The 24618-nt window shown below is 51.5% G+C and overlaps 2 protein-coding genes across 2 annotated transcripts; one reads left to right on the top strand and one right to left on the bottom strand.

The window, feature by feature from the left end:
- The first annotated feature begins 307 nt into the window (after nucleotides 1–307).
- LOC139826651 (S-adenosyl-L-methionine-dependent tRNA 4-demethylwyosine synthase TYW1-like) lies at nucleotides 308–7744 on the top strand. Its single transcript, XM_071803001.1, has 4 exons — nucleotides 308–421; nucleotides 973–1057; nucleotides 1845–2039; nucleotides 6876–7744. Exons 1-4 carry the CDS (start codon nucleotides 396–398, stop codon nucleotides 6936–6938), a joined length of 369 nt encoding a protein of 122 aa, XP_071659102.1. The 5' UTR covers nucleotides 308–395; the 3' UTR covers nucleotides 6939–7744.
- Nucleotides 7745–17748: 10004 nt separating this feature from the next.
- Nucleotides 17749–21661, bottom strand: LOC139826626 (coiled-coil domain-containing protein 81-like). The gene is made up of 5 exons (XM_071802978.1): nucleotides 21229–21661; nucleotides 20497–20558; nucleotides 19841–19997; nucleotides 18722–18978; nucleotides 17749–17760 (listed from the first exon to the last, which is right to left on the bottom strand). The coding sequence occupies exons 1-5, from the start codon at nucleotides 21290–21292 to the stop codon at nucleotides 17749–17751; spliced, it is 552 nt and encodes a 183-aa protein (XP_071659079.1). The 5' UTR covers nucleotides 21293–21661.
- Nucleotides 21662–24618: the final 2957 nt, after the last annotated feature.

The raw sequence follows: 24618 nt of genomic DNA, 5'->3' as shown, positions 1-24618 counted from the left end.
GGCTGTTCAGGATGGTAAAAGCTCCTTGCGCAGGTGAGCAAAGTTCTGCTGCGCGAGTTGGGAGGTTCCTGCGTTCAGCTGGATCCGGCTGCGTGTGACCTGAGTTTATTGGAGCGTGGCCTAGTTCAGAGACGTGGTTGTGTCTTTCTCTGGGTGTGAGAAGCTAAAATGCTTTGATAGCCTCATTTAATTAGTGCTGAGAGTCTGTTCACAGGATAGGTGTTTTAAGTGGTTTTGGGAGAATGGGGTTAACATCACTTTGAAAAGGGATTGAATGAGAAGTGGTGCTTGTTTCTTAGGGTGAAAAATCCAATGGGAATCCAGCTTCTTCTGAAGGAATAGAAGACAAACTCGTAAATGGATCAGCCACCCTGGAGGCAAAGTAAAGATTTTCTATGGGTCTCAGACTGGCACAGCAAAGGTATCAGTTACTTTTTTTTTTCCCCACCTACATGAAGTAATTTGAAATATTGAGACTCAAGTCTGTTGCTTGCCTTAGAAGTATTGCACAGTGTAAACATCGGAAAGTTCATTAGCTCATGAGAAGTCATTGCCCAACATGAAAGATAACGTAAAATTATGTAAAAATAACATTTTTTTCTACTTGCTTTAAATGGCGCATGCAGTAGAGACATTGATGATGAAGTTTAAAGTTTACTCTTGCCGTACCCGTAGTTGCGAGCGGGTCTTCTCAGAGACAAGTACTGGTTTAGGTGCTTTTGAAAAAAATGGTGTGTGTAAATGTGAAATCATTAGTCATTAAAATTCATGTCACTCTCTTCTTGCAGCCAATATACTTGATTTTTTTTTTTCTTAACATGAGGAATTCTAGGTCCAGTGTCCAGTTCTCGGATGTCTTTGTTCTTTCTGTTGTGGGAGGTGTCTTGTGACTGGGCGTGTGGGGGTTGTTTGGTCGCTACCATGCTTGGGTTGAAGCAATTGATAAATTCCTTTTTTTTTTTTTTTTTGGAGGTTTGCCAGAGGTCTGGCTGAAGCCGTTATTTCACTTTGTTTGCCTGTGGAAGTCATCAGCATGGGAGATTATGATCCAGAGGAGGTAAGTACCTTATAAATATGACTAATAAAGAAAAGCTTTTCCTTGTGTTGCGAAGGCTCTTTTCCCCTTGTATTTCTCTCCTATTATTCTGGAAATTCCCAATGCTGTGTGTTAAAAATCGCTTCCCTTCTGTATAAGTGTAGCCCATCAACCCTCAGCAGAAAACACCTAAATTTTGAATATTCCTAGGAGAGGATTGCCTAGAGTATTTTGATGGTGACAGTGACTTGGTATGAGCTGGTTCTGTAACTCAGGTGTGAGTTCAGTGAGAGCGGTTGCACCAGGTCCCTCTGTTCTGTCTCTGTATCCCCAGGGAAGGGTTCAAAGCCAGAACAAGCAGATGGTGACAATTTGCAGCCTTCACAGGCTCATAAGCTAAAAACTCCTTGCTGGTCATATTTAGATGGAGTAATCCTTGAGGCATTTTTCTTCTGTGAATATTGATAGTTGTTTTTTTGAATCAGTGAGAAACTTGATTGCTGCAAGAGTCTGCTCAAGAAGCTGTCGATTGGGGTGGGGAAGGGAGATGTTCTGTTCTCTTGTACCACCTCTGTGAAGCAGCAGACAGACAGTTTGATCTCTCCTGGCTAATTTAAGGCGTCTCTGCAGGGGGGATGGCCGTTCGCCACTGTTGGGGTTATCACCTGCAGCATCCCACACCAAAATCCCACTTAGAAAAAACCTCATCTTTTAACTTCTTCCAACTCCCCATGTGTTCCAGTTGTCTTACTAATGGGAAGCGTTCTGAGAAATGCACCGATCTCTTCTATTCTCTTGATATTATTAGACAACCGGCAGGAACGTTTGTGTGTTCTTGGTAGCTACGTACACTGACGGGCAGCCAACCGAGAGTGCAGCGTGGTTCTGCAAGGGGTTAGAAGAGGCAGCGCGTGACTTTCGCTTTGGGAAAACGTATCTGAAAGGCCTGAGATACGCTGTGTTTGGCTTGGGAAATGCGGTTTATGTCGATCATTACAACACTGTAAGTATCTGCTCTGCACCTTTCTGAAGTTTCTGCTCCGCTGAAAGGCTGAGCTTCCCAAAATGCTCCAAAACTGAATGATAACTGGTAGCTTGTGTGAGATTTGCAGCCTTTGTGTGGACTGGGTTTAGGGCACAGGCAGTGCAGTTTTGAAGCAAGTGTGCTGCCCCTTGAAATGGGAAAGGAGGTTGTTAGCCAATCTTGCAGCCTGACAAAATGCTGATTCCCTTTCCATCAGTGTTCAGTCTTGCATAAAAATACAAATACAGCACAAACTAAGTGCCTGCAAGCAACACAGAGCTGGAGAGAGGCTGATGGTTCAGGTATTTGGCTGGGTTCTATTTGCAGTGCTTCCATTTTGCTGTGTGAACGCTTTAGTAATTTAATCTGTTCAGGTAGGTGTCAGGAACTAAAATGCAGATAGAAGCACTTTTCATATTAGTGTCTCCTGTGGTGATTAGTAGGTACAGCCTAACACGTTCTTATTTGTTTCTGCAGTTGCTTGTAGCTGCTTGAAACAGTTCCTGCTGGGCTCAAAGTTTGGGTGGTGGGTTTTTTGTGTGGTTTTCTTTTTCCCAGGAAGTACATTTAAATCTTTCTTCAGCCTTAGAGGGAGGCTCAAGCTGCTGTTCTCATAGGAAAGATGACTGGGGGAAAAAAAGGCACTCAACCAAAACCAAAATGGGCCCAAACAAACAAAACAACCAAAAAAAAAACCCAAACTAAAAACAAGAGCAGCAAAAACCCCAAACAAACCCCCAGTGTGACTCCACAGATATTCCTTCAGTGTCCTCTTATTTTATGGGTGCAAAAATATTGATTGTCTTTTAGACTTCCCTGCTGCTGTAAAGTCAGCACAGACCTGTGCTCTGGTGGGTTGTTCACCATCGTTAGTTTTAACCGCTCCTTGATTTGCCAAATGATTTATTGGGAGCGATAGCTGGATATGAGGCTGGGCTGTGGTGGGCGCTGGAGGAACCCAGATGTCCTTTCGTGGGGAGAGTAGATGGGTGTGAGGGGAAAGCCCAGGGTCCCGTTGCTCTGGCCCTGGCAGGGGAGCTGGGACCGGGAAACTGGTTCTTCTGTGACACAACCTGTTCTCGAGTCCCATCCTGTGGTTTTATTTGGATTTTTCTTTTCTGCTTGCTTTGCAGCCCAAACGTGAACTGCGTGCGCTCTTGTGTCTTCCCAACCTCCCCGGGGGGACCCTTTGAGGGGATTTTGTCTTGCTGGTCTTTTTCTTGGGTGCAGTGTCCAAGAGCAGTTGGAAGATGGTTTTTGGAGGTGGCTGGTTAGTTCTGTTTTCTTAGGATTGTTCTGGCGGATGGTGATGGGTTTTAAATTTAAAATCTCTTGGCAAAAGTTTGGCCTCAAACTTCAGGTAAGGGCAGAGAACTCATCAGTCAAGTGTGATACAGATGATAGTGATGTCCTCACACTATCTATGGAGTATCTCTCATTTATTTTATATGGATAGTGGTGATACACTTCAATAATCATTGTAGATTCTGTTCTCCAAATAAGGAAATATGTGACATCTTCATAGGTCTTCTGAATTCTTCTGTGGGCAATCTAACAGCACAGGTGTGTGACACAGCTGCTGTTAATGGACAAAATGCCCTGAGAAGATGATCTGCCAGTGTCTATTAGTTTCAGAATGCTTTTATTATAGCAATAGGTTTTTTTCATTCAAATTAGTTGCTAAAAGAGTAACAGTTCCTCCAGAATCTAATTCAAGAATTCAAGGGAGCAGCCTGGGATGGCGAAGCCAATGTAGGAATTAGTGAATCTACTTGGGCTGAGGGACGGATGTCTCTTCTCCATCTCACCTGGGTGAGAGGAGCTCTCAAGAACTTGCAGGTAGATTTGGGGGAGGGATTGAAATGGGATGAGCTGCCGTGTGGTCGATACCCATGGCCTCACTTCCGTAAGACACGGTTTGCCGTGGTTGCCACTAGTGGAGGTCACCAATGTGAGATCTTCATGGCAGATGTTTTGCGACAGGCTCAGCAAGCGTTCTGACTTACCACGGGGCTTATTGTGAAAGGTCCAGGATTTTGGTTTTTCTTCAGTACTAGTTGATGGAGGTGAAAGTATCATCTAGATCTTTTACTTAGGTGACACATCTTACCGTCTTTGGTGGAGCAATTTGAATCTCAAAATGTCCAGTAAGAGGAAGATTGATGCGGAAGGAAGGCGATTTATTGATAGATGGGAAAGCAAATACATGTTTGTGTTTCAGGGAGGAAAAGCCAGTATGTCTTTTGTGTTACGAGACAGAGTCGGCGATAAAGGAGCACGATGCACATAACAAACACAAGCCCTGTGGGCCAAATCCTCAAATTACATTCGGCCCTTTGAATGCAACTGCGGGGCTGCTGTGGCCTCCGGTGAAAATGTTCGACACCCCATCATAGGCTTAGTTTGACAAGAAATTATGCGCTTATGTATTGGAAATTTTTGTTATTCCTGTTGTCCCCTGCTGCAAAGCAGAAGGGGCTCTTGGATTAAAATGGGCATCTGGGTTTAGGCAAAAAGCCAGATCCTAACAATTTGTTAGCTCTTTTCTGCTCAGCTGGTGAGGTTGGTATTTCTTACAGCTCCTGGCATTCCCAGCCCTGAACTCTGCCAGTCTCGTTTTCTTGACACCAGGTTCGGCTTGGCTTGCCTGCTGAAGCAGCTGCATTTTTCACTGACCTTAGCAGGCTTTTACTACGTGTTAAAAATGTCCAAGGTGTTCTTAGTTTCCTGTATGACGAGAAGGATCTGAAGCAGCATCACGGAAAGACCAAGCTTTCCATCCATTTTGCGACTGCAGTATTTTTGCGTGTCAAGTAGAGCCCTGTAATATCCCCTCTCATGTTCTCACTCCTGCTTTCAGTTCACGGAAGCAAACCCTTCCACAAATCTCAAGCCTTTTATACTTTTCAACAGCGCTTTCTTTTCTTTTAAGGGAAAGAGGAAGCCTAAAGAATAGCTCTTGGTGGCCTTTCAAGGGTTTCTCAAAGACTGAGCAGCCCTAGGAATGAAACTGGAGTTTTCTCCTGTCGCACTTGGGCAAACTGAAAAATTCCGCTGCCCGGATTCCACTTCTATTCTGGTATAAAAAGCTGAAATAATTTGAACAGGTTCCTTTCACCAACAGTGACATTTTCTCGCTTTAGTCAGAACATTCTTTTGGGTGGTGGCTCAAGTGCAGCAATTGTGTTCCAGCCAATGCTCCTGAAGTCGGTGGTGATGGATTTGCCGCTGTGTCTGACCTTCGGCTCCGGCACACTCCTGTAAAACAGCGGGAAACTGGGACGTTTTTTCCCCCTGTAAAGATCTCCTGCTGTGAAGCTTCCTTTTCTGCACCGAAATGTTTCAGCTTTAACAGACAATCATTGCTTCCAACCCCAGGGCTTTTGTGGAGGTTGCTTGGTAGACCCACACTGATTTGCCAGCTGTGTATTTCCCTCCTCAGAAGAAAAGCCCTCTGGAGGTCGTTGAGGAGTTTGTGAAGCACAATGTGACATCAGATGGGCTATAACCGAGCTCATGGTGGCTGCATTTTTGGAGGAGGATGGCTGAGTCTTTCTTGTGACTTCTGGGCATTTTTCAACCACTGCTCTACTTCATTCCTTTGTAATTATGCCTTTTTGTGTATGCTTTCCAAGCCTTTTCTTGCAATGAGTTTTTGGTGGTGTAGAGATCTGTGCCGGAAGGTGTCTTTGGGTTTTCTTCTGGACTTTTTGCCATGTTGGGATGCTCAGCAACCTGGTCCAGTGGAAGGTGTCCCTGCCCATGGCTGGGGGGTGGACACTAGGTGATTTTTAAGGTCCCTTCCATCCCAAACCACTTCACGAGGGACCTGGGGGGGTTCAGCTGGAGAACAGGAGCTGAGGGGAGACCTTCTGATCTCTGAACTGCCTGAAAGGAGCTTGGAGCCAGGGGGGTCGGGCTCTGCTCCCCAGGAACAAGCGCCAGGAGCAGAGGAAACGGCCTCAAGTTGCACCGGGGAGGCTGAGGTTGGATGTGGGGAACAATTTCTTCCCCAAAGGGCTGTGGGGCATTGGAACAGGCTGCCCAGGGCAGTGCTGGAGTCACCATCCCTGGAGGGGTTTAAAAGGTGTTTAAATGAGGCTCTCAGGGACATGGGGCAGTGCCAGGCGTGGGTTATGGTTGGACTCCCTGATCTTGAGGGGCTTTTCCAACCAAAATGATTCTATGACTATTGACCTGCTGCAGGTGAAATGGGTTTTCAGCTGCTGGATTTTCCATATGCACTGCAGCTGCCTGTCTTCTCAGATCTCTACTGAGGAGGAAGACTTAAAGGTTAATTTTGACACTCATCTCAAGTCTCACATCATGCACACCTTAAGCTTGATGTAAAGCAGATCTGAAGCTTTCTCTGCTTGTTGTTTCTTTTTTAGACCCTGTGGTTGGGGTGTTACAGCCTCTGTGTGGCTGTGAGCTGTGCTGGTCATTTGATTTGGTGCAGGGAGACAGGAATTCCATACCCACGCTCCTCTCTACTGGTTGCATGTCAGCACAGCTTACTAATCCTCCAGCCAGGACTAGCTGTACGCTTTCTGCTTTAAACCACGTTTGCAGATTCTTAGTCACGCAAGACTGAATGTAGAACTGCAGGGACCAGTGACTGGGTAGGATAAACGTTACCTTCTATTAGCAGGTACCACCTGTGCCATTGGAGACGTATGAAGTGATAGTCTGGATCTACTGTTGGCAAAATGTTTTTAATACAAATGTCATGCCTCACCGTTCTTGTCTCGTGTGCACAAAGTTGCAGATAAGGCGGCTGCAATTCTTTTTCTTTTTCTGGATCTCTTCTTTTAGGCTTTTGACACTTGTGGATTCTGCCAATGTTTCCGACCGCTGCAGCTCCCCCAAGATCTCTGAGGAAGAGTCCGAGGAGCCTGTTTGTTCTCTGTGCATCACTTTGGCAAGAAATGCTGCAGTTCAGCCACTTTCCTGGGAACTGGGTATCGTTGTGTTTGCCTGGTTGTGACTGACACATTTTGGCCCCGTGCCAGCCGGCACGTGCGGAGCCAGCATCCAAACAGACTCAGAAAATTGGGGGTATTTGTAAAAAATGTGGCTTGACTCTGCACTGGAGCCCTTCCCCCTCATTCCTGGAAGTGCTACAGCCCTGATAGATGCCAAACAGATGCAGATTTAGCACGTGGCAGCTTTTTTGGAGGGCAGGAAAAGCAGATAATTCGTTGGTGTGGTTCCCTGCAAGGCAGCGATTGTGCAGCGTTGAGCTCCTGAGGCTGCTGCATCCAGAGCAAAGGGGAGACAAAACCCGCTTTAGTTACTGCAACATCGCTAAGTCCTAATTCTCCCTAGAAAAATAGACTGAAAAGATCCATTATTGCTCTCAGCTGGTCTTGCTGCGTTTGTAGTGTCTCTTTAGCTTAATTGTCTATATAGAAATGTGCGAGTGACCAAATGTTTTAATCAATTAGAGCAAGTGTGGGGACTGGGGGTTTCTGGCACTGCTATGGCGCAGTCACCAGGCAAACCTGATTTGATTGTGTTTTCTGGCTGAGTGTCTAAGGCCCAATCAATTATTGCAGAGAGATGGAACAGCTAAATAAGACTTAAATTAATAGGGTTTATTATTTTTGCGTCTGAGGAGGCGGCAAACCAGACAGAGTGAGATATCCTGTAAAGAAATTGGTTCATATTTCTTCTTCTGTAACTTTCTGGTGTTTATACCTGTACTTGGATGTTCAGCTCTAACTTACAGGCAACAGCTGAAGTTCTGTTCGGATGAGCTGAATAAGTGTGTGGCCAAAAGCCAGCAATCACAGTAAGCCCTGCAAAATGAAGAGATGAGTAACAGGAGGGCTAATTAAAGAGGTCTTTTAAAAAAAAATTAAGAAGAAACTGAAAACATAGATTAAAACAAAAGTTTCTTCTCATTAAGTAACTTGACTCAAGGGCCTAAATTCTTCAGGGAAATATAAATTTTATGATATTAAAGGAGTGGACACTGCAGGTTTGTGAAACTCAGGACCTGAGCCTGAAAGTTCAGAGTCTCTGTCCATCTCCAGCCACCAGTCCTTGTTCTGCTGAGTTAATAATCTCTTCTCCCAGTGTTTCAATCTGCTTATTTTTTGTTTCCAGAATTAATACATTGTGACCCAAGCTTCCTTGTTTCCTTCCGATTAGATTATTTGCTGGTTTCTTGACCTTTGGGCCTGCCTGTCTTCCAGGAGCTCTTGAAATAACCCTCTAGATGGGGTGAGGGACAGGACATGAGAGAATACACCTAATTCATGCCCCTGTGAATGGTAAAAGTGAAGTCTTGGTGCCTTTCTGTGCTGCTCTGCCAGCACTGTAACAACCTGAGGCTTTTCTAGGAGGAAATGTGAAGGTGGTCGGTGGGGTGAGATGGGTGCGGACCCTGGTGAGCGGCTCAGCCGGGTGTGTATGTGTGTGGGTTTAACCATCCAAGTGAAAACATTGCATTTAGATTCAATATCTCTGACCTGTCCTCTCCCTACTCCTGTCTGGGCTCTTCCTTGTTAGCCCTTTTGGATGTCCTTTGTTAGTTTTATCTGATTTTCTGCCTTGACCTTTCTGATTATGACCCTGTCTTCTTGTGCTTTTCCTTTTATTTTCAGCTGGAGGATCACAAGGGTGCAGAAGAGCCTGTGATTCTGCCAGATTGGTTTCTTGTTACGCTTGCGATCTTCGCTTTATTATTGGCACCGTTTGCACTGAATAGGGTTTGAAAAACTGCCAGTTGTCCTGAACTCCTTTGCCCTTCAACTCTCCTCCTCTGGGATCTCACCTGTGGTTCAGGGAGGTCTCATTTCTTGAGTTTTCATGTTCATTGTTCTTCTTCTCCTTTCGTGGTCACCACCACCAGCATCTCCCCACCTTCTTGGTCCCCAGCAGGTATCCACGTCAATCACTACATCACTGGAGTCAATGATACTTTATACCTGTGCTGCATTTTCCCTCAAAGTTTCTTCCAAGACTCCACAGCACTAAGCATTGCTCAAGGAACAGAGCAACCATTATAGGAGGGGATAAAGCAAAAGCTGATAAAAATAATACCCAGGGGAGTGGGGAGGGGGATGCGCTGCATCTCTACTAAAAATGAAATATTCTGCGGGCAGCTGGGACAAGTCTCTAATAAAATACGGGCTTACGATCGTGAGACTTCTCTAATAAAAATCTTTGTGGTGTGGGGGGTTTTGAGTGAGATTTTTTGCTTATTTTTGGAAGGGCAGGAATATTGTGCACAGTTATGTGGGACTATGGTGGGTCTGTGGATTCCCTGACGGAGGGCATGGGAACAAAAATTAGCCTTGAAGATATGAAGGCCTACCCATGAGAAAGATGGGAGTGATGGAGTATCCGGAGATGTTAAGGATGTACCCGGGAGGGAGAAGGGAGTAAAAGAGTAACATTGATGACAGCAAAAATAGCCAAAGAGATGTTACTGCTGTAACTTGTAACCAATAGTGAAGAGACACTTGAATTGGTAAAACTGTATAAAAATGCACTTGTGGCAATAAATGGCATCTGCTGCTTTTATCCTCAGAGAACTTGGTCTATGCCATTTGTCCGTCTCAACCGTGACACAGGAGGCTCCATGTGAACATGAGCAGAAACTTGTTTGCTGGGAGGTGCCAGAGCCTGGCCCAGGCTGCCCAGAGCGGGTGTGGAGTCTCCTTCTCTGAGACATCCAAAGCCACCTGGACCCACCTGTGTGATCTGCTCTGTGACCCTGTGTGAGCAGGGCTGGGCTGGGGATCTGCAGAGCTCCTGCAGCCCAACCACTCTGATTCTGTGACTCCCAAGAGGACCACGTGGTGATCAGGCTGCTGGGGTGGATGGAGTCCATCCTGGGGCTGGCTCCAGGGAAGGGACCGGGGCAGCTGTGGTGCACGAGGAGGAACGATACAGGTTCCCAGGTGTGGTGGATGCACTTGACCCCCTCCAGCCAGCCCAGCGGCAGTTTGGTTCAGACTCCAGAGGAGGGAAAGGCCTGGGCTGCAGCCAGGCCAAGAGCTCCTTCCAGGAGACCCACAGGGAAGCAGAACAGCAGCTGAACACCAATGGGCTGTGGGTGCAGGAGGTCTTGTGCAGACCTTTCCCACTGTCTGCAATTTGACTATGAGCCAACAACTTTATTTTATAAATATGACAGCCTGGATGAGCCTACTTTGAGCTCGCTCTGCTGAATAACCAGCCGTATGGCCATGGTTTTACTGCTCACAGCTCAGTGGATGAGCCCAATTTATGTTTCATAGCAATCGTTTAGCTTAAGCAAATGCATACTAGAAATAACGAATTATCTGGAAGTATAAGGTTGCATGATTTTTAATATACTTGCTGCTTCATGTTACTTAGGAAGCTAAAATCTTTGCTGTAAAAGAAAACTTTGTAACTAATCTTTGCTAAAATCTGGAGCTGTAAAGTTCTGCTCATATTTACCAAAAGCACCTACAAACTACACTGAAGACTTGCAAGATAAGGTCTGGTTCACACTTTGCTGGGAAGAACGGAACTGACTGGGGAAAAAAATAACAATGCAAGGCTAACGTGGAGGCATCACAGACGTCTGCAGAACGGGGCCTGTTTGGCACTTTGCTGAGAAGAAAAGGATTTATTCACACAAACAGTACCCGGAAGGCTATGGACCATAAACAGTGTCTACAGCTGAACTAAACAAAGGCACACGTGATATCAGTGAAAAGACCCAGTGAGAAGCCAGAAGACCCCAAAGGGAAATATTACTCTTATTGTTATCAAATAATTTTGAGATCAATGCTAAAATAATTTTGAGGTGCAGTGCTAAAATGGAGATATTGTCTTGAATAAGTAACTGTGATCCAACTGCATATTTGAACTTGGTACTTGGTTGTCATATCTGAGCTCAGTATTTTAGTTGGCATATATATATATATATATATATATGTATTTCGTACCAAAAGAATTTTGTTTGGGGAGATAATTACAAAATGGGAACCGGTTCCGCTGCTAAAATACCACCTTGCTCCCCCTTAGGATGCATCCTTACGCATTAGAGTAACTTTTGGGGAAATATTCTGATAAAAGAAACTTGAAACGATACTGTACTCGAATGTGGCTTAAATGTGGAATTCTGGGTTTTAGTGCTGTATTGCAATTAATGTTGTTCTGCAGAACTTTGGAAAAAATGGGATGAAGTATGGTACTCTAAGGTAATTTACTCTTATTGTTATCTAATAATTTTTAGACCAGGAAAGAATTTAAATTGTTAAACTCTGATTCCGATTGGGGGGAAAAAAAAATCCACAAAAACCCCCCACAAAACCAAAACCAAAACAAACCCGAAATGCTATGATGGATGGGAACTTGATATTGTATGAGGTTGTATTTAAAAGTTGCTGGAATGTGAACTGATTTGGATCTAGGAATCTCCGTGAGTCTGTGTGTATTGTCTGAAGGCCTCTAACGCTTTGGGGAAGGAAGGGGTGTTTATATTTTTTAGGATAGTGATTGCTGTTAACTTCTTGAATGTCAAACACATCTGTGTGACATTTTATTCACAGAAACAGCCCCTCCCACCCCCAAATTCACGCACAGTTTCCCTTCTCACTGAATTACCCAGACTGCAATCTGATTTGCTCAAATCTTGTTTGCCAAAGGGTGAAAGTTGTACTTTCTTGTACTTCCATATGGTGCCTCAGCTTGTCCTACGCTTTCTCCAGCCCCCGCCTTGGGCAAGCGCAGGAACACTACAGGAGAAACAGGACTATGATTTCTGCAAGTGACTTCTCGCTACATTTTATATCCATCTTGAAGGCTGCAAAAGACCTGATTTACAGAGTAGCAACGACTGCAGGTTTCTGTCTCTCAGTGATCCAGACTCTCTTCCAGTGCAAAGAAAGGTGATCCTGTGTGCGGCACGTCAAGATAAAGCAAAGTGGGTGTCTGAAGTCACTGGCATCATAGGGAAGAAATCCCGTTTCTGCCTACTAGAGCAGGAGGGGAAGCAGGTAGGTAACTCAGGGGCAGGTGTTTGCATGGCACCTATCTACATAAGTCTTCATATATACATATATATATCCATATATTCCTTAGCTGCTTAGATTCACCTAAGAAGAGGCAAGCCATTCTTGTTGACCGTTGGCCAACCTCACGCGTGGTGCCATGAGAAAGGCACAGCTGTTTAGAGTGTAAATGGCAGTAGGAATTACTCCTATGGAGGCAAAGTCAGGATGCCCAAAAATCAGGGCTTTTCAGGAAAAAATATCCCACAGAGGTCTGACAAATGGGCCCGATCTCTCGTAGCGCGGTTAAGCCTGCCTGGGCTCTGCCAGCATCGCTGACACCCGCTGCGTGGAGTCCCCACAGAGCACGGGCAGGGTGAGGGTGCCCAACAGCCAGCAGTTTCGAACTTCCTTCCCTCCTGCCACACAGCCGCTCTCAGGCCCCTGTGACACGCTTTATGCCAACCCAGGGCTCCGCAGAGGAGCTTTCGGAGGTGTCCCCATCCCACCTCGGCTCCAGCCTGCCTTTCCTGCCAGGGGCTGTGGAACAAAAGGGTCGGGAGCCCCAGCAGAGCTTTGGCAGAGTCCAGCTGCCCGCCATGGCTTTCCTCTCCCCAGGCACGGCTCCTGCCTGGGGTGCCATTGTCCCTGTGGCACACGGTGGTTCCTGCACAGCTCTGGGCGCCCCGCAGTGCCCTGGCTGGGCGAGCCCCCGGATGCTTTCCCCTGCAGCTCGGCTCCCCAGGGTGCCCAGGCTCTTCCTCCTCCTCCTCTTCCTCCTCCTCCTCCTTCTCCTCCCGCTCCTGTCCGGGATGTGCAGCTGCGGCAGGCTCCGTGCCAGGGACGCGGGGTGCAGGGGCACAAAGAGCAGGGCCGCAGCCGAGCCGGTACAGCAGAGCCTTGGGGAGGGCTGCCCTTGGAGCAGGGCTGAGGCTGAGGCTCCAGCCCTCTTCCCTGCAGTGGCCTTTCCCTGCGCCACTGCCCAGCGCAGCTTCCACAGCCGCCAAGGAAACACCCACAGTGTCAGACCCAGCGGTTTGCAGGTGGGGCTTTACTGAACAGAAGGGAGAGCTGGTGTCAGCAGCCTGGCTGGCCGGCACTGGCGCTCGTCACGCCGGAGGAGGCTCTTGCTGGACGTGTCTCTCGCGAGCCTCAGCGCCTGAGACGGTCTCCTGGCACTGGCCGACGTGGAGTAGATCTGTTCTCCAGAACTGAGGAGTTGAATACAAAGCTCTGTAGTCTTGTATGCACAGAGAGGTGCAGAGCAACAAGTCTGGTCAGGACACATGTGGTGGGATCTGCTGCTGTCTGGAGAGAGCAGGTCCAGGTCCCTGGGATGCAGTCCCACCCTGCTGCTCTCCGTGCCCCCAGGGCTGTCAGGAAAACACCCTCTTTGCCCAGCTCTGGCCTGAAGCTGGCCCACACCCCCTTTTTCAGAGGCGAGCACTCCAAAAGGCAAACACTCAACTGGGAATGCTCTTTCCCCAGTTGTTTTTCACTGCCTGCGGTACCTGGGCCTCCCATTGCTCTGGCTCTTTTTTCCAGGCCTTTGGCGGTGCCACTGCTGCGCTTCTGCTCTATCTTGCTGCACAAGGACTCCCAGAGCTTGCGTGTTTCCTCCTCCGTGCACACGCGGGGCTGCGCCTGCAGGACCACGGCAATGCAGCAGCAGGCAGTGTTAGTGTCCCTGGCAAGGGCTGGGGGGATTTCAGCGCTCCCCCTCCCTCCTGCCCCTTCTTTTCAGCCTCTCCATCAGCCCTGCTTTGCTCACGGTCCTGACTGCAGAGCCTTTCTGCAACGACCCCTGAGCCAAGGGAGCGCGGGGCTGAAAGCAACCCGGCTGCTTGCTGTCCCAGACCAGCCTGGCCGCACCGTTGCGCCGTCGCCATTACAAACGCCACCACATCAAGCCTTGGGGACGTACCGGTCCTGCCCTCCTCTTCCCCGCCTTGGCAGGGGGTGCAGCTTGGGGTGCAGCTTCCCGCAGGTGTTGGCTGCTGCCTGCCTCTTTCCCCGACCGTTCCCACCGCAGCACTGCCAGCTCGCTGCAGACACACAGCGGGAAGAGGTGGTGTGAGCACAGGAGAGCGCTCCAGCCGGGCTCCCAGCTGGGCGCCAGCCGCGGCCGCAGGAGCGGCTCTGCCGAGAGGCCGGTGCCAGGAGAAGCGGCTCTCTCCCGCGGGGCTGCGGGGAGCAGGAGGAAGGGACTGCGGGAGAGGAAGCACTGCCCGTGTCCGGAGAGATTTACCACTGGAGCTTGTCCTGCAGATCCAGCTGCTCATCCCTCTCCCCTCTTCTCTTGCGGGCCACCTGCCCCAGGATGCAGGTCACCACCTCCCGCAGGGCCCGGTCTGTCCGTGGGGAAAGGCTCCTGCAACAGCAAGGACAAAGTCTCCCTGACTCTGCAGCTGGGACCGTCCTGCCTCTTCCCACACTCAGCCCCACACCTGCTTTGGCCCCTGCCGTGGGGTCTAACCCAGCCCGTTCCCGTGGCTGCAGAAATCCCGGGGCGTCCTGTGCAGCCCCGTGGCTCAGGGTTTGGCTCCCCGTACCCACCACCACCGGCTCACGCCCCACCGCCCCCGGGGCTCGGCTGGAGCGGGCACACTCGTACCGCTTCGGGGGGACGCTGTTGTCCTCAGGGACGCTGGGGGGCTCTTCTCCGGCCTCTTCCCAGCCCTCCATGTTCATCTCCAGCAGGTCACAGCTGGACTCGTCTGACTCCACGCTGCTCGAGGAGCTGTCTGAGGAGCACTCGGGGGAGCTGGATTCCTGCACAGGAGGAGACTCTCATACAACAGCCCTGCACCCGGAGGGTGCTGCTTCCCAGCACGCAGACCCCAGAACACTTCTGAATGGACCACACGGGACGGGGAGAGCCGGGAGAAGGAGCTCAGCAGGCCCTGGGGTGACCTCTGAGTGTCACCAGGGTTTCACTGCAACTCTGTGTCCCCCTTCTTGCTCAGGAAGGGCAGCATCACCCGCCCGGTTCTGCTGCAGCAAGGCTGCTATGACGGCTTGGGTACCAGGGTACTTTGCAGTCTCAGCCGCCCCACGGGAGAAAGTGCTCTTTTTCTGCAGGAATCCCAAGTACCTGGCTCCTCTGCATCTCCTTTGGCTTTTCTCCATTTCCTTCCACATTGGGCATCTCCTCTTCTGCCTCGGCCTCTGCCAGCTCTGTTTCCTTCTCTTCCTGTTCTTCCAGGTATTTCTGGATATACGGTGGAAGCTGCTCCTCCTTCTTCTCCCATTTATTCTGGGGGACAAACAAAATGCAATAGCAGGCAGCATTAGCCTTCCCTGCCACGGCTGAGCTGTTTTCCTTCCTTCCTCCCTCCCTCCCTCCCTCCCTTCCTTCCTTCCTTCCTTCCTTCCTCCCTTCCTCCCTCCCTTCCTCCCTTCCTTCCTTCCTTCCTTCCTTCCTTCCTTCCTTCCTTCCTTCCTTCCTTCCTTCCTTCCTTCCTTCCTTCCTTCCTTCCTTCCTTCCCTCCCTCCCTCCCTCCCTCCCTCCCTCCCTCCCTCCCTCCCTCCCTTCTCTTCTGCCTTGCTGTCCACGCTGGTTTGCTCCCAGGTTCCCGCAGGCTCCACCGAGGAGCCCGTCTGGAATGACCAGGGAGATAAGCCACCACCGGGCTACAAACCAGCCGGCAGCTGGCGAGCCCAGACAAGCCCTGCAGTCACCTGGCCGACAGAAACGGCCTCAAGTGAGGGCTCTGGGGGTGTTTCCAGGCTACTGGAAGTGACAAGTATATTCTCAACTGACAGTGACCCGCCTCCCTTCAAGCAAACACCAAAGCAACTGGTCAGTGGTCCCGTGAACACCCAGTGAAGAATCTTGTGAGCACTGGCACGTGTGGAGCAACGCTGCTCTACAGTCCAGTAGGATGTGCTCCTGCAGCATCCGGTGTCGGGTACCTTTTCTCTCCTCTCAATGGCTCTGGCTATGAAGTCCACTTCTCTGGGTGCAAGCAGAGGCGGTAGCTTTCCTTTCTCCTCCTTTTCCTTCAAGCAGCTCCTCTGGATGACCGGTAGCTGCCTGCAAAGACACAACAGGGCGTGTTGGCAGGAGCGCAGGAGGAGCTGGTTCTGCATCCTGTGCTTCCAGGTGGCGCACCTGCTTCTGCAGCAGAACGTGCTCTGCTCACATCCTTGTGATCAAGTCCCCAGACACAGAGAAGACCCCAAGCTGTCAGCCTCGGATGGGCCCAACAGCCCCCCTGCAACTCAGGATGCCCAGGTCTCGGCCCTCTCTTGCTGGAGCAACCAGAGGAACAGGGTCCTGTGCCCGGAGATAGCGCTACGCCCTGTACGGGCAGGTTGGGCGCTGGGGACACAGTGTCAAAGGGAGGAGGACACGACCCCACGAGAAGAGCCATCCTGCCACTGGGCTCTCCGTAAGACAGGCGTCAGCGTAGAAGAGGCTCCTGGTTGCTCAGGGCAATCCTCTGCAGTAACTAACTGCAGAACTCTGTTCTCAGCAAACAGAAAGGCCAGGCTCATTTCAACCTGAAGGGAAAGCCAAAATGACCTTCTGCTCCTGGAACGAGCCTTTGCACTTGGCTACTCAAGAGTTCTGCACATCGGAAGGGAAGAAAGAAATAGTGGTGCCAGCAGAGTCTGCCAAGAAGCTACAAGACACTGCCATGAGCAAGAAACCATGAGTTAGTGGGACGTGGGAAAAGCGCACGAGAAACGTCTCGCTCCCACAGAGCCCGGAGCAGGGGGTCACGCTCACCCATTTATGCGAGTGTCTCACCTGGCGCGAGGCTCACTCCCCTCAGCTTTCTGACCCTGCTCCGGCTTCACAGTCGGTGCAGGTAACCGATTTGGAGGAAGCCTGGTTCGACGGAGGAGGCGCTTCTCGGCAGCATCCTCTAGAAAGGGGAAAGGAGACGGTTCTTCAGAACAGCATCTCGGTGTTGTTCTGGGAACCGGGTGCCACTTGTGTGCCAGTTCCAAGGAGAGTGACGTGCGGGTCTGCTCAGGGCTGTGGTAACACTGGGGAAGGTGGTCCTTTTCATCCCTTTGGGGGAAAGCCATGTTTCCTGGGAGGTCTTAGGCCTTTTCTGACACTGTTTTTCTGGTCCAGCTCCTCGTGCCTACAGTGCACCGTTATTCCCTGGGGTTCCCTGGGGAAAACTATCTGGATGGCTTTCTCTCATCCTTGTGCTGAAACAGGGGGTTCCCTGGCAGAGCCGGTGGTCTCCGGGAGTCATTCTGGGAAGGGGAATCATTTTGCTCAAGGGAACCCAGCTCTGGGATTTCTGCATTGGTCCTGTGTACACACATTTGCTGCTGGAGCAGGTTCACACCACAGGCATTGCCTCTGAGACATCTGAGCACATGATGGAAAGAAGCAGGCTTAGAGCTTTGCACTGTTTGCAGCCCAAGCAGGGAGTGGAGGCCACTGGAAAGGTGTCCTTCAGCAGTCCAAGAGGCCCTTTGTGGTGCAGGACTGTCCTGAGACCTTGTCCCATGATGGGGCACCGGAGCATTACCATGATGGGTCCAGAGAGTCACAGGAGGAGCCTCTCCCTCTTCCAGGCCTCCTGGGGTAACCTCAGTTCTGATCCCCTCCATGTGCCGTGGAAGGAAACCCTGCAGCCCCCTGCCAGCAACCCACTGGTCCCCGACCTTTCTTTCCACTGCCATCACCTTTTCCCTGCACACGTCCCGTCAGGTCTATCAGCGTTGGCATCTTAGGCACGGTCTCAAGTTGGCACCTGAAGAGCAAGAAGGTACCAGGCTGAAGAAAGGACACCACATTGTTTCCCAAGGCAGCCCAACCCGGAGGGCTGCAGTAGAAACTCCAGTGCCGGGAGGGCTAGGTGAGACCCCGTCAGCCTGTGCCCGCTTTTTTCCATCCTTCCCGTGAGAATGGTCGTCCTCCCACAAAACCCCCTTGCTGCTTCTGGGGAAATGATCCTGCTCACAGTGCACATGGAGAGCAGAATATTATCTAGTGCTCTGATTTTCTAACACCCTTTTGAATTCTGATCTTGCCCTCCAAGTTCCTGTAGAGCCTTGCAGATTAACGTTTCCGGACCTAAGAGCAGTCTCTCCCACAGAGGAAAGAAAAGGAGCAGGAGAAACGTAGTGGGAAATGTTGCCTAAATGCGTCTCTAGCTCCACAGTAGGACAGATGCATAAGCCGTGCCACTGTCCCACGTTCCTCCAAGTGAAGTCAAACATACCATGGCAGGACGATAACACGTCCAGAGGAGGTCTGGGAAGCAGCGGTGTCATGGCGTGAGATGACTGAGTCCCTCATCTCCGGCATCTGCAACGAGGACAGAGACGGATGACGGGAGGAGCGGACACTGGGAAGGGCCGGCTGCTCGCTCCGCCTCAGCCCAGCGCCAGCAAAGAGCCAGAGCCGCCCAAGGGCTCTGGGCTCAGCAAGCCTTGCTCTGCCTGTGCCTCTGCTCCCGGCCCCCAGAGTGGGGCACGCAGCGCTCCCCGCCATCAACGCCGGCCTTTTCTCGCAAAGTGCAGCTCCTCTGGGGGTGGCTCTTGCAAAGCCAGGCCATTGCACGCCAGGGAGGTGCTCTGCAGAGAGCCTGCTGTGCTCTAGAGCTCCAGGAGCCCAGGTGACTGAACAAGGCATGGTCGGCCAGGGGAAAGCAGCCCCCAGAAAGCATTTCAGAAGCAGCAGGAGTGGGGCTGGGAAAGTGAAAATCCTACCTCGAGAAGAGCTTGCAGCATCTTGCCAGTGCCATTCAGCCTTTCCAAAAAGTGTAAGTAAAATCTCTTTTTTATCTCTTTTCCCTCGGCAATCAGCATGCCCACGTCCCTCCAGATGATGGCAACGTTCTTCCTGTTCTCTAGGTAGGCATGGAAAAGGTGCGTGGTCCTTTCCATGTAGAGCTGCACGGTGCCCTCAGAGACAGCGTTCTCTGAGGCTATCTCAGCATACGGCAGTTGTTCGAAATCTTGATGGCCTGAAAGACAAGAGAAGAGGAACACATGAGCTTGCAGACCTGCTGGGCAGGCTACAATCAAAGGTCTGCAGCCTCCAGGCCCTCAGGCAACACTTTGGTACTGGGCTGCCTGGCTGGGCCAGCGCCTCTGAGGAGACGCTCGGCTTGTCCCTTCCTCTTAAAGTGGACAGTGAGGTGCGGAGCAGACAGCTGTGGCTTCTCTGATACAGAAAGGGAAACAAAGAGTCTTAGGCACTTGGTGGGAAGAAGAGTGACTGCGGGACAAAGTGGGGAGATAGGCACCAGGTCCCAGGGCAAGCTGGAGGGTGCCAGCCCACACTCGGTGCTGTCTTTGTCTTTAGAGAGAAACGCACCCCAAACACAGCCCCAAGCTCTGGGTGCTCCCCAGGGTCCCACAACAGCTGCCCCAAAGGCAGTAGTGACTAGAAGGCGCAGGTGTCGCCGTCACTGGCTTTTGGAAGGAACCGTCTTACCCCCCTGGGTTTCCCCTGCTTTTCCCCTGTGCAAGGAGGCTGAGGGAGCTGGGAAGAGCCCTGGCATTTGCCTGGAGGAGGTCTAGTGCAGCAGAAAGGGGGAGCAAGAGTTGAAGCATCACAGAACCAGAAGACACCACACCAAGGAAGCTGTGAGGGAACCTGTTGTTGAAGCAGGACAAAGAGAGTGCGCTCTTAGCTGTATTGTCCTCTGGTGATTCTTTAAAACAAACAGCTAGGCAGGGTCCTTTCACAGCCGGCTGGTTTTGTCGAGTGAAGCTCTTGGCAGGACCGCGGTGGGTGGCTGGTACTCCCCTCAGTCACCTCTGGAGAGCAGAGCACCCCTCCCCACCCTGCTCAAGGGCCAGCGCCGCTTTCACGCTGCTTACCAGGGAAGTCTTTGCAACCATAGCGGAGCTCATAGTCCTGCACAACAGCCTTGTCAGGTCGAAACACGGGTCTCTCCACGATCACCAGATCCTGCTCGCTGAGGGCTACTCGCTTTCTGACAACCGCAAAAGTCCCGATTCCGGGAATGCGGACAGCCTGGAACAGAGGAGATGGCGGATGGGAAGAAGTCTTGGAGGGGCAGACGGGTGACTTGTCAGAGGAGGCTGATGGTGTTTAGTGCCCTGCCCTGGCCTGAGGCACAAAGGAGCAAGATGGGCTCCTTGGGAGAACACAAACAGGGGCTGCGCTTTTCCCTCTCACCCCCCTTCAGCTACGAAGAACCAAATAGGTGAGGGAAAGCTGACAAACACCCTCTGGCTCAATCAGATAGAAGGCAGGGGGTTCCCACGCTTGGAATAAATCCAGATGTGTCCCAGGCTTCCAGGTTTTCACATGCAACTCTGACGGGGGGACCTTCTTGTACATCTGAATGGACAGAGAAGGTGTCCATGTCACTGTGTGCATTGCAGTGTCGTGCTGGGGCGTTGCTCCTGCTTTCAACGCAGGGGAAGAACAGCTGCACCCCATGGCAAAGGGCTGTCAGGACTTGATCAGCGTTCATCAGGGTGTGAGGGGAGAAGGAGGTAAGGCCCACCTGGTGGAGAGCCAGCTGCAGGCTGAGGTGATACGATGTGCTGGCCCAAATCTTAGCGAACTCTGGAAAAACAAGGGAAAGACCTGTCATGCTCTGAGGCAGCAAGCTCAAGACCATTCAGCCCACTCCTGTCCAAGGAGCGATGCATCTTTCACTCAGGCATTTCAGGTGGTCTCTCTCCAGCCCGGCAAGAACCAAAGGACACCTCATGCTGCCTCCAAGGGGCTCCTTTCCTTGCAGGTGCAGCTCTCCAGGGTGTGACCCACTCCCACGGGAAGCCGGCAGTGCTTTGCCATGCCCGCGGGGGCACGGGGCTGTGCTCCACGCGGCTCTCGGAGGCTCAGGGCAGGCCCTGGTGTCTCCCCAGCAGGGGCCAGTTTTGCCGGGTCACATCTCTGAACACACAGAGCCCACGTGGCCCACGAGCACCTTCAGCTCTTCCATTCAGACATGAGCTCAGCGTGGGTAATGCCCAGCGCCAGGCAAGGGCAGCCCTTTGGGGTCAGGGGTTTCTGCCTGGGCTGCCCCAGGAAGGCAGGGGCCACGTCAGGAAGGGAACCAGGAGCCCTGGCTGCCACATCAGCCCCTCAGCCCTTTGGGATGGTCAAGCAGGTCCCTCCTTGCAGTCACCACTCCTGAGCAACCACCCCCCACAGTCCTCGGGTTTCCATCCTGATTTCAGAGATGTCCTTGACCCAGACACACATGTGAAATTGGGCCTGAAGGCCTTACCATAACGCTCGAGCTTCTCAATAGTTGGGCTCAGGTGAGGCTGCAAGAAGAGCTGTCTTGCCATCTTAGTTCCACTGCTGCTTCAAGTCAACAACTGCAGCAAGTGGCTGGACAATGGCTTTACTGCTTCTCCTTGTCCTCCTCCTTCTCCTCCTCCTTCTTCTCCTTCTTCTCCTCCTTCTTTTTCTCTTCTCCTCCTCCTTCTTTTTCTCTTCTCCTCCTCCTCCTCCTTCTCCTTCTCCTCCTCCTCCTCCTTCTCCTTCTCCTCCTCCTCCTCCTTCTCCTTCTCCACCTTTCACACTCCTTGGTGCTGTCGTGCTCCCTCTCTCCACCTTCTCCTCCTCACTGCAGAGCAGCTACTCCAGAGCAGAGCGGTGGCGAGAGCAGCTCTCAGCACTTGGAGTCGACTCGGCCTCACCGGGGTGAGTGGGGCAGATGCTGGTCACGACAGGGAAAGGGGGACTGTCACCACTGTGACGTCTGGCTGTCCCACTGTGACCTCGGACCGTGTCACAGAGGGGCTGCACACACCTGCCCCCCAGGCCCTGCCAGGGGCTCTGCAGTGGGCAGGGGTTTCTGGGAGCTGCCCCCACCCCACTGTCTCCTGAGTGGGAGGGGTTTCCCCAGGCCGCCCCTGCCATGTCCCCACATGGGGACACAGGGCTGCAAGCGCCGATGGGCTTCCTTCCACCCTTCCCCGCTTCTTCCTGCCTCTCTCACCCAACGTGTCTGCAGCGGGGAGCGCGGCTGCCCTGCCACAGTAGGGGCGTGCAGAGAAGACGTGAAGCTTCTAGACCGCCCACAGTCAGATCTGACACGGATATAAACGGGGTCCCGTTGAATGGCCGTTTGTGGTCTTCTCGGAGCTGCGGGTCTGTCTGCCTGAAGCCTCCCCTTAGGCAGGATCGCCACCTAAAGTAGCCTCCCGGGATTGGGTCAGCCTCGTCGCCTCGCTGGGGTGAGCGATAACTTACTAGGTAGAACTGAGCTATTTCCTCACCAGATCAGCGAGTGTATTAAATAATTCCTCGCCGCTTGGGCAGGTGTTTTCCTCATTATAAACCCGTGGATTTTCTTGAATAATTCCTTGCCAGATTCAGGCAAGCGTATATCCGTAATATAATTTCTCACTAAACACGTGGGTGTATTTTTCCTGGGGTTAGAGACTGTAATAGACTTAACGATATATTTGTTAATCAAACTGGTCTAAATGGATATGTTATCAGTGGCTGTGAAACCTGAGCATATAATATTAGTACATGCTGCCATTAAACAATGCAACCTGTATGTAGTCTTTGTAGAAAAAAACTGTTCCACAGATATGTGTAAAAGCCTAATTTAGCGTACCCTGCAGAACATTCGGGAAGAGGCTGACAGAGAGAAGGGCTCAGGGTCATTAGGAGACGGGAGTGCCGAGGCGCCAGTGAGCCGCTGGGTGCCCGCGGCCAGTGTGGGGGATGTTTGGAGGCTTCAGAGGCACCCCACAACCGGTGTGGGGGTGCAGAGAAGCTTCTAGAATGCCTAGAGTCAGGTCTGATCAGCCTATAAAAAACGGGACTCTCGTCGAGACTCCGCCCATTGTCGCGGGTCTCTCGGAGCACGAGCGAGATGCTGCCGCCGAGAGCCCTCCTCCCCGGGATGGAGACTCCGCTTGCCTTGCCGCCACGGGTGTGAGTAAAACGGCTCGCAGGATTGCGAGTATATTTATACTTTCCGTGCACATTTGCACCTGTAACTTCCCGTGCTTAATATAAGCATGTATAAAATTATTTGCTCGCATAAGCGCGAGTGTATTTATACTTTCCGTGCACATATGCACGAGTAACCTTCTGTGCACATTGGCACACGTATAAAATTATTTCCTCGCATAATCGCGAGTGTATTTTCCTCCCGTGCTTCCATATAAGCACGTGTAGTATTCCGTGCACATTTGCACGTGTAAGTAAATTAACCCTCGCAGGATTGCGAGTGTATTATAAATTTACCCTCGCGGAATCGCGAGCGTACACTTTCCGTACTCACTACGAGTACCTATATCCCTTTAAGAATAATCCCGCACCGTGTTCAGGCAAGCGTGTACTCCTCTGGGCCTCAGGGGCGGTTCCGGCATTGTTTTGGGTGAAGCCACGTGCATGCACACTGTGGACCTCCTGTTGTACTAGTTGCTGCCCCTTCATAATTTTCCTCAACTGATACCCGAACCTATATTTAAGTCACTTTTGGAGTTCTAAAACCCTGTTTCTCACCGGTTTAATAAAAGTTGTTTTGGACCCTCTTGTCCCTTAAACTAATCTCGGGGTGCATTCCGTGACACGCTGGCTTTCTTCTTGCTTTGGATCAGCAGCTGCCCCTCCCTCTTGATGTCTTCCCGGGTGGGGACGTGCTCGTCATCTTCGTCATCAGATTTAGAGGATTCTGGAGGAGGGAACAGAGAGAAACGGGCTGGGGAGGGTCTGCAGGGCCACTTCTGCTGTGCCCATGTCACCAGGGAGAGCCAGCACGTTTTGGAGGGCTGGTGACATCACAGGGAGCTTTCCTGCCAAGCCCTGGCTCTTCCTGCCCAGCATCCCAGGCTGACCTGCAGGGCCTGGCAGTGCCGCTGCTGTGGCCCATCCCCACCTGCTGGGGCTTCCCAGAAAGGTCTGGAGCCACGCGGTGCTGGATGCAGCTCCAGCTTCATTCAAAACAGGTGGCAAGCTCAGAAACTCAGTGGCTCCTCCAAGAGTATCCAATGGGAAGAGGCCACAGACAGACCCCAGCACTGGTTGTTCTTCACAACCAGGTGATTTCGAAGACAAGGCTCTCCCTCCTTGCCCCACAGCATCTTTTCTTGTTCCTTCTGTGGTTCGATGCTCACCACCCCGCCAGCTGCCTTCATGCTCCCACATCCCCACCTAAAAGCACCACCCATGCTCAAAGCCTTGGAGACAGCCCCAAGGTCTGGAGAGAACTCATGGGCTGGGCTCTGCTGGGACAGGGAGAGACAGGCGAGGATGGTCAGAAATCCCAACAGGCAGGGGCAGGGACAGTCGCCGTGGGACACGTCCCCGCTAAGCTCTCCTACCGTCATCGCTGCTGTCTCTCTCCTCAAAGGAAACCACCACGTTCTGAGGATCACTCGACATTTTTTTCTCCAGAAAATCCCTGGCCTTCACAAAAATCTGTGAAAGACACTCTGGGTTAATTGCTGAAGGGGAGGTGGGTGTTACAACCCAAGGGATGCCCTTGATGTCCCCCTGGGGGACACTTGGGATGGGCCATCAGGAGGAGCCTGCTGCGGGTCCCCGAAGACCCCAGCAGGGATGGACATCCCACGTATCTCGTTGCTCTTATCCAGGATCTTGCACTCAGGGGGCAGGTGGGCCGCCCGCTGTGCCAGGTACTGCAGCT

Source organism: Patagioenas fasciata (assembly GCF_037038585.1).
Source record: "Patagioenas fasciata isolate bPatFas1 chromosome 19 unlocalized genomic scaffold, bPatFas1.hap1 SUPER_19_unloc_1, whole genome shotgun sequence".
Classification (NCBI taxonomy): domain Eukaryota; kingdom Metazoa; phylum Chordata; class Aves; order Columbiformes; family Columbidae; genus Patagioenas; species Patagioenas fasciata.
Note: the sequence above shows the minus strand (reverse complement) of the source record. Positions and strands in the feature narration are given on the sequence as shown.

Excerpts from the sequence above, each read along its gene's own strand:
- LOC139826626 (XM_071802978.1), bottom strand. The coding sequence starts at position 21,292 with ATGGCAAGACAGCTCTTCTTGCAGCCTCACCTGAGCCCAACTATTGAG. Across the intron at positions 19,998-20,496 it reads TGCAGCTGGCTCTCCACCAG|GCTGTCCGCATTCCCGGAAT; the intron begins GTGGGCCTTACC and ends CCTCTGTTCCAG. Across the intron at positions 18,979-19,840 it reads TGGTTGCAAAGACTTCCCTG|GCCATCAAGATTTCGAACAA; the intron begins GTAAGCAGCGTG and ends CTTGTCTTTCAG.
- LOC139826651 (XM_071803001.1), top strand. The coding sequence starts at position 396 with ATGGGTCTCAGACTGGCACAGCAAAG. Across the intron at positions 422-972 it reads CTCAGACTGGCACAGCAAAG|GTTTGCCAGAGGTCTGGCTG; the intron begins GTATCAGTTACT and ends TTTTTTTTGGAG. Across the intron at positions 1,058-1,844 it reads GAGATTATGATCCAGAGGAG|ACAACCGGCAGGAACGTTTG; the intron begins GTAAGTACCTTA and ends TGATATTATTAG.